Source organism: Mastomys coucha, unplaced genomic scaffold (genome assembly GCF_008632895.1).
Source record: "Mastomys coucha isolate ucsf_1 unplaced genomic scaffold, UCSF_Mcou_1 pScaffold22, whole genome shotgun sequence".
Lineage (NCBI taxonomy): Eukaryota > Metazoa > Chordata > Mammalia > Rodentia > Muridae > Mastomys > Mastomys coucha.
This window is the reverse complement of record NW_022196905.1, coordinates 681,899-690,774: the sequence shown is the minus strand read 5'-3', so window position 1 is coordinate 690,774 and position 8,876 is coordinate 681,899. Positions and strand designations below refer to the sequence as shown.

Genomic DNA, 8,876 nt, shown 5'->3' with positions numbered 1-8,876 from the left:
AATCCTGGAGGAGTGGATGGGGTATGTTTGCCCATAATAACATACTTCGGAATGTTTCTTATATAATGACCTCAACTAAAATTAAAGCTAAAGTGGGTGTTATTTTAGACATGTTGACTTTAAGAGATGAGAAGCTACTGGTCTAATGTCTTATGTTGGTGTTTAAAATAGGACTAGCTGAATTACACTATCGCTTCTCAAAATTTTTACACTCAAAATATTTAATAGTACCTCTTTTTAACTTTGCACCAACCTCGTACTTACTATTACCTAAGACGCATAAATGTGTTGAAGTTGGTTTGATTCAATTTGTCATAATGACTTTAATTATTAAACTCGAAGTGACAGCCTAGTTAGAAAGCCAAGGAGGCCAGCTTGAAGGCTCTGCGCAGGCACTCTCAGCTTTCTCTAGAGGCCTGCAGAGAGACCCACTCAAACTGCCTGGCATCTCCGGCTTTCGTGTTTTCCTTGCAGTGTATCAGAAGCCAGTTCGCAGGCAGCCCTGGCAGGTCCGAGCGCACACCCACTGGGCTGAGGCCGACAGTCAGGGAGGGTGCCTGCAGGCGGGGCGGCCACGGTCAGAGGGAGGGGCCGCGCCCCGGGTTCGGTGACTGCGCCGCCCGCCCGGCTCGCCTAGGCTCCCGGGATGCGCGGAGGCGGCAGCGATGGCGATGATGACTCTAGCCCGGCAGCATCCAGGCCACCGGGCGCAGATAGGGTCACTGCTGCGACATGGAGGAGGAAGGGCGGCGCTGCGGCCAGCTGGCAGGTGAGAGGCCGCAAGCCCAGACCGGGAGGATCCCACCAGGGTTGTGAGGCGAGCGGGAGTGGGGAGAAGGCTGAGCTTGGCCTGGCCTGATAGGTTGCGCACCTGTGTTTCTGTGCAGCCTGCTGTAAGCTCTACATGGACCACAACCCACTGCCCACATCCAGGCTGAGTCCAAGCATCCCTGGACTAACCTAGGCCTGTGTTTCCTCCTATTCTAGGGAGCCCCCTACCCATTACCAATCACAGTTGGGGATAAACCTGCAATCTCCTTTAGTCGATAGCACGATAGCACGCTGTGCTCCACTGCCTCCTTGTCCCCTCCACCCGAGACCCAGATCTTCCCCACCCCATCAGCTACTGCTAGTCTCAATGGATTAGCAGTGGTTCAGCTGGTTAGAAAGAATGGGAGGTTTGAAATATCTCACTGACCTTGAGCAAGTTATTTAGCCTCCCTGCAGTTTTCTAGGTCCATTCAAATCAGCGGGAACGGGACAGAACTTAGTTCTGTGTGAGGGCTGCGCTCAAAATATGCCTTCCATAAAGACATTCAGCATTTATTTGGGGTTGGAATACAATGAAATAATCAAGGTCATGAGTTAACTTGTAAATGTCCTAACGTTTGCTTCAAAAATTAAGAGAGTTTAGTCTCTGGGAGCTCCCAAGGATCTGGGTTGGTTGATTCTGTTAGTCTTCCCCTTCAACTCCCCCAGTCCTTCAACATTTAGAAAGTAAATAAATGAAACAATATAAAAAGAGAGAGAGAGACTGCACAATATTAAGGACCCATTGCCCCTATCCCGCCCCCTCCGCCACTCCCTCCCTAGACCTTCTCCTGACCCCCTTCCTCCTTCCCTCAGGCTGGCTTTCAAGTAGGTGATGCTGCTTTACGCTCTTGAGAGACTGGGATTACAGGTTTGTGCTACCACATCCAGCTTTTCACATATTTTTTCATTTGTTTATTTGTTTTGCAACAGAGTGTCACTATGTAGCCTTGGCTGGCCTGGAGCTTGCTGTGTAGATCAGGCTGGCCTCCAACTCAGAAATCTGCCTCCTTCTGCCTCATAAGCACTGAGATTAAAGGCCACATCTATATTTTAGTGAGAGTTGATACCAAGCAATTTGTTTGGAGTTCCTCGATCTTGCTTCCAGTTACCTCAACATCCTTCTGCAACTGTAATCAGATGTTTATTAATTCACTTTAAGAAAAAAAAAAAGTCTCACTATATGTATGTAGTTCAAACTAGTCCTACCTGGTTTTGTAATCATGATCCTCTTGGCTCAGCTTCCCCAGATATGTGTCATTATACTCTGCTCCTTCTATCTTATGGTTAATAAATAAACTTAAACCTGGTATTCTGAGCTGGTGAGATGGCTCCACAGAAAAGGCCTTGGCCACCAATCCCAAGAACCTACATGATGGAAGCAGAAAACCAACTTCCACAAATTATCCTCAGAACTCCACGTTTGCCTGTCTTAGGGTTTCTATTGCTGTAATAAAACACTGTGACTAAAGCCACTTGGGGAGAAAAGGTTTATTTCATCTTACAGCACATACAAGAAAGTCGGGGCAGGAATTCAAGGTAGGAACTGATGCAGATGCCATGGAAGAGTGCTTCTGACTGACTTGCTTTTTATGGTGTGCTCATCCTATTTTCTTATAGTACTCAGAACCACTGACCCAAGAGTAGAACCATGCATAGTGAGCTGGACCATCTCCAATCATTCATCAACCAAGAGAATATACAATAAGCTTTCCCACAGGCCAGTCTGGTGGGAGCGTTATCTCAATTGAGCCTCCTTCCTCTAGAATGTGTCAAGTTGACCTCGAACTAGAAGGCACAGTAAAACAGTATAGTATACACTCACCAAATAAATACAATACAATACAAATATGTTTAAGGCTGGATTATAATTTAAAATATTCTGATATGACTTTTTACATCTTCCAGGACCTGTCTATAACCCCAGAAATAAAAAGTAACATGTATGTATGCATTGGAAATAACATTTAATGTTTAAGAATAGTTAACCACTACTGACTTTGCTCCAAAGGACACACACACACAAAATTTCTTTTTTGTGGTTGTGTTTGTTTGTTCATTTGTTTTCTAAGACAGGGTTTCTCTATGTCACAGTCGTGTCTGTCCTGGAACTCATTTTGCAGACCAGGCAGGCATTGAACTTATGGAGATCTGCCTGCCTCTGCTTCCCAAGGGTTGGGATTAAAGGTGTGTGCCACCATGTCCGGCTCACATCTTTATTTTTCTTTTTAATTTTCTTTTAAAATCCCAAGAATTAGTATGGAGCTCTGAGTTGAATTTTTTTTCCAGTTCCTTTATTGGTTTTGAAGTTTTGTGTTTCAGGAACTTTTACTGGAAAACAGCAATTTAATGATTCATAGATTATTTTGATGGTGAAGTAAAGTTTGATAGCTTATATAAAGTTTAAGTATGAGATTATAGCATGTAACAGCCATGCAATAAATGAGAGCTGTTGTGATTTACTTTTGACCCAAGTATTCCTCTCTTGAGTGTGACTATGTAAGTATGTGTAAGTATGTGTGGGGAATAGAGAAGCGTTGGGGGAGATATGGTAGTATAGAGCCCTGAGAACAGTGCCCAGTACATCATAAATATTTTCTATACAGATACTAACAATAGTTCTGAGAGGTTGTATTGCTCTTATTTCCTAATGTGAATTTCTATATTTTTAAATTAAAAATATATTGATTATGCAACTTTGCCCCCCACAGTAATTCCAAATCATCTTCCCAACCCCGAGATTGAACCTAATATCTCGTGTGTGCCAGAAAAGTACATTACTACTAGCTATAACACCCAGCCTTTCTTTCCCTTTTTCTTTTGCTACAAGTTCACACAAAGTTGCCCAGGCTGGCTTTGAACTTCCAGTCTTCCTGCCTCAGTGTCCTGAGTAGCTGGGATTACAGCCTGTGCCACCACTCCAGACTCAATCCCCCCAACACACACACACACTTCCCTCTCTCCCTCCTCTCTTTCTTTTCCTTGATTACTGTTGGTGCCTCATCATCTCATCTTTTACATCTAGAGCTTGGGTCTTCTAACTTCCAGAGTTCCATGTCATTATCCCAGGTTTTATTTCTCTACGCACCTTGATCCCAGGCTCTTATCATTTCCCTGGGCCTGGAAATCCCTTATCAATTCCTGCTACTCTGGTTTGTCTTTTTCCCTTTTCATAAATTAACTTCAAGAAACATTTTTTTTTAGCCAATAGTAAAATGCTATCTTTTTGCACTGTAACAATATCAAAAGGGTTCACAAACAGGCATGCAGTCTTAAACTAGAAATAGTAAGAGCTCTCCATTATTACTTAACTCTAATCATTGATAAACAAATGTTCTGAATTTATACTTTTATCTCCCATATTACTTAGTTTAAAAATGTATTTTACAGAAAAGTGAATATTCTGTTACAGTGAAGAAGTTCACCATAGTGTGTATTCTGCAGTCCACAACCAATGCAACAGCAGCCAAGACTGCTTCTCTGTCTTAATGAGGGACAGGGTGGTCACATGGCTCTCCCAGAATTGATCTGAGTGATTCTCACTGCCAAGCCTGTATCCGTGTTTAAATGCTGAGAGACTTCTATTCTAGATAGTCCATAGTTGTTTGGAGCCACAGTAATCACTTATTGACTGGGTCCAATCTGAACCCCCTGATCCAACAGCTAAAAGGTTGGCACCTGGAGACCACTGAGCTCCACCTCCAGCTGGTGGTTAAATATTCTGAGCATAGGCTGTGGACCTCCTGAGTGTCGTTGGTTGTCCCTGCAATGTTACATAAAAGCAAATGTTTTCCAATTTTAAGAGCAGAACACTAAATGTTATCTATCTTGCTGGATTCTTCTTTGGTAAAGGATAGACAGCAAGCCATACATATCTTTGGGGTTGAGAACAGTGAAGATTTGTGTGAGTATATGTTAGATTTCCTTGCATAAGAAAGAAAACTGATTATTGATAAAGAGAAGGAGCAGAAAGGTTAGTCTTTTAAGGTACCAGGTGTATCTTATGTACATTCAGCAACCAGAGCAAGACACACCTGTAGTTAAGTGTAAGTTTAGTGAATAAATGCAGAATATACCTCTATATTCTGCATGGTGAGGAAGAGCAGTACATACTTTTAACCACTAAGCCATGTCCCTAACCCTCATAGTGGGGTGTGTGTGTGTGTGTGAAAGAGAGAGAGAGAAAGAGAGAGAGAGAGAGAGAGAGAGAGAGAGAGAGAGAGAGAGAGAGAGAGAGAGAGAGAGAGATCAAAAACACTCTCTAGGCTAGACAGGTGCAGTACCACTGTGCTACCTCTTCAGATAGCAAAGTGTTGCTTTGCACCTCAGAAATTACAAATATAATCTCAGACACCTTTTGTTACTTGATTTCTTCTTCTTCCAAATGTAGTCCTTCATGAACTTTTCTTTTCCAAAGGAGGGTTTTCAATTGGCCGAGAACTTAACTCTCAAACTAGTAAAAGAAATAAGTGCTGGGAAATGATTCCTCCCTAGAGAAAAAAAATGGGATTTGTCAGTGATTTCTGAGCCACAAGGCCATATTATGTACCAATACCCTCCTGTTTAAATTTCAAGCACATTGTGTTGCTTGTCTGCCTTCTGTTGCAGAGACCTAGTCTCCATTTCCCAAGCTGCTCCTTCTTCTCACTGCCCCTCATCATTTAGCCAGCTGGCTTTCCCACACCAAAGCTCCCTTCACCATTGCTCAGCTTCTACCCCAGATGGACTCAGTTTCCCCTGTCCCTGGCTTTAATTTCTGCAGCCACACAGATGTAACTCCTTCCAGGAAGAGATGGTTGACTTCCAATGGAGAGGTCGTGTTCCTGTGTGTCTCCAGTGCCTGATTTCAATGCCTCTTCTGTATTAGACCTTGTAGCATGGTTTTCAAAGCAATAGAGATGAAAAATTTGAATTTTGTAAAACAGAATGCAATTGCTAGCTCACTAATCCATTTCTGTCTCTGGGTGTACTTTTTTTTTATGTGTGTGTGTGTGTGTGTGTTTGTGTGTGTGCAGGCTTCCCTTCCTTGGCCATCTTTGGCACATGCTCGACGTCTGTGAGCTGACATCCTGACTCTCTTCCTGCTGATTTTTTTTTTTGAGAACACAAGAAAGAGACACCTCTCTCTGAAGATGAACACAAGTGCCCCGCTCCAGAATGTTCCCAATGCCACCTTGCTACACATGCCTCCCTTGCAGGGAGGAAATAGCACTTCTCTCCAGGAGGGTCTTCGAGATTTTATCCACACAGCCACCTTGGTGACCTGCACGTTTCTGCTTGCCATCATCTTCTGTCTAGGCTCTTATGGAAATTTTATTGTCTTCTTGTCTTTCTTTGACCCATCCTTCAGGAAGTTCAGAACCAACTTTGATTTCATGATCTTGAACCTGTCTTTCTGTGATCTGTTTATCTGTGGGGTCACAGCCCCCATGTTCACCTTCGTGCTGTTCTTCAGCTCAGCCAGTAGCATCCCAGACAGTTTCTGCTTCACCTTCCACCTTACCAGCTCAGGCTTCATCATCATGTCCCTCAAGATGGTGGCCGTGATTGCCCTGCACCGGCTCCGGATGGTGATGGGGAAGCAGCCTAACTGTACAGCCTCCTTTTCCTGCATCTTGCTCCTTACCCTTCTTCTCTGGGCCACCAGCTTCACACTTGCCACCTTGGCTACACTGAGAACCAATAAGTCCCACCTGTGTCTCCCCATGTCCAGTCTTATGGATGGGGAAGGGAAAGCCATTCTGTCTCTGTATGTTGTTGACTTTACCTTCTGTGTTGCTGTGGTGTCTGTCTCTTATATCATGATTGCTCAAACCCTTCGGAAGAATGCTCAAGTAAAAAAGTGCCCTCCGGTGATTACAGTTGATGCTTCCAGACCACAGCCATTCATGGGGGCCTCTGTGAAGGGAAATGGAGATCCTATCCAGTGCACCATGCCAGCTCTGTATAGGAACCAGAATTATAACAAACTGCATCACAGTCAAACTCATGGATACACTAAGAATACCAACCAGATGCCAATTCCCTCAGCCAGTCGACTCCAGCTGGTATCAGCCGTCAACCTCTCTACTGCCAAGGATTCCAAAGCCGTGGTCACCTGTGTGGTCATCGTGTTGTCAGTCCTGGTGTGCTGTCTTCCTCTGGGGGTTTCCCTGCTGCAAGTGGTTCTGTCTGACAATGGCAGTTTTATCCTTTACCAGTTTGAACTGTTTGGATTTACTCTGATATTTTTCAAGTCAGGATTGAATCCTTTTATATATTCTCGGAACAGCGCTGGGCTGAGAAGGAAAGTGCTCTGGTGCCTGAGATACACTGGCTTGGGCTTTTTCTGCTGCAAACAGAAAACTCGACTTCGGGCCATGGGAAAAGGGAACCTTGAAATCAATAGAAACAAATCTTCCCATCATGAGACAAACTCTGCCTACATGCTGTCTCCAAAACCACAGAAGAAATTTGTGGACCAGGCTTGCGGCCCAAGTCATTCAAAGGAAAGTGTAGCAAGCCCCAGAGTCTCTGCTGGACATCACCCGTGCGGTCAGAGCAGCTCGACACCCATCAACACTAGGATTGAGCCTTACTATAGCATCTATAACAGCAGCCCTTCCCAGCAGGAGAGCAGTCCAGCAAACTTACAGCCAGTGAACTCTTTCGGGTTTGCCAGTTCCTACATTGCCATGCACTATTACACCACCAACGATTTGATGCAGGAATATGACAGCACGTCGGCAAAACAGATTCCTATCCCCTCTGTTTAACATGGCCAGAGAATCTGCAGGGAACGTGTTTCTCTTCTGACTGAACAAGCCCTTTAAAAGAGTTTGAGGTCCACAGCAAAGCAAAGCCTGGAGTCAACTGAAGACTTGACAATTAGATTTTCTTTTGTCTAAAATACTAGTATCTGGGTTGGCTTCATGTTTTCCTGACATTTTAAGATTTGATGTAGAAGTTTATTTCAATTTCTACTCTGATCTAGGTTTATACTAAACTGCTAAGAAGATGCTAGAAACTACCCTACTGATGACCTGTTAAGTCAGTGTTACGGGACTTTAGATATGTATTGGCTACATTTTCTTTTTTTCCATTAATTTATTTATTTACTCACTTTACATCCCGATTGAAGCCTCACCTCTCCTCCCAGTACCCCCTCACATGGCCCCTCTCCCAATTCCTCCTCCCCTTCATTTCTGAAAAGGGAGAGGTTCCTCCTGGGGAACCAACCCATCCTGGCACCTCAAGTCATTGCAGGACTAGGTACACCCTCTGCCACTGAGGCCAGACAATGGCAGCCCAATTAGGGGAGCAGGATTCACAGACAGGAAACAGAGTCAGGGACAGCCACCGCTCTACTTGTTGGGGGATCCAGATGAAGACCAAACTGTGACAAATGTGCTGGTGGGCCTAGGTCCAGCTCATGTTTACTCTTTGGTTGGTGGTTCAGTCTCTGGGAGCCTTCAAGGGTCCAGGTTAGTTGCCCCTGTTGGCATTCTGAAGGAGTACCTATTCCCTCCAGGTTCCTCAATCCTTCCTCCAACTCTTCCACAAGACTTCCCAAGCTCAGTCTAATGTTTGGCTGTGGGACTCTGCATTTGTTTCTGTCAACTGCTATAATTTCGCTACATTTTTTTAAGAGATGTTTGAAAACAATGATCTTTCTGAAGTGTTATTTTTATAAAAACATGGAATTTGTGTCTTTGAAGTACTGAAACAGCAAACAGTGTACTTTTTTTGGTGGCAAGTGATTTAAATAAAAAACTTCCTGTTAAAGCAGAAAATAGAAGTGTGTTACATGCACCTCTGACCTCATTAAAATTCTCACCCATTGTTAGGCACTTCCTTTGTAAGACAGTAGCCTAACAATACAGAGCTATGATTCTTGTCACTTTTATTACACAGCGTTGCTCTATGTGAGTTGAGTAGCTAGCTTTATAAAGTTTTTTTGGGTAGTTACAAGTTAATCACTGTTTCAGAAGAACCTTGCTTATTCCAGAATCCTATACTAGTAAAGGATTGTGCTACAGGAAGGGCAGCGTTCTGAGGGAGCAGCAGGGCGTGTCAGCCTCAGCCGT

The 8,876-nt window shown here is 44.0% G+C and overlaps 1 protein-coding gene across 2 annotated transcripts; it reads left to right on the top strand.

Annotated features, from left to right (window-relative positions):
• The first annotated feature begins 424 nt into the window (after positions 1–424).
• Positions 425–8,582, top strand: Gpr75 (G protein-coupled receptor 75). Of its 2 annotated transcripts, none has more exons than XM_031341986.1 (2): positions 425–769; positions 5,913–8,582. In XM_031341986.1, the coding sequence occupies exons 1-2, from the start codon at positions 647–649 to the stop codon at positions 7,563–7,565; spliced, it is 1,776 nt and encodes a 591-aa protein (XP_031197846.1). In that variant the 5' UTR covers positions 425–646; the 3' UTR covers positions 7,566–8,582. The 2 variants fall into 2 exon arrangements, with proteins under 2 accessions (XP_031197846.1, XP_031197847.1); XM_031341987.1 differs by having other exon boundaries at positions 666–769; positions 5,826–8,582.
• Positions 8,583–8,876: the final 294 nt, after the last annotated feature.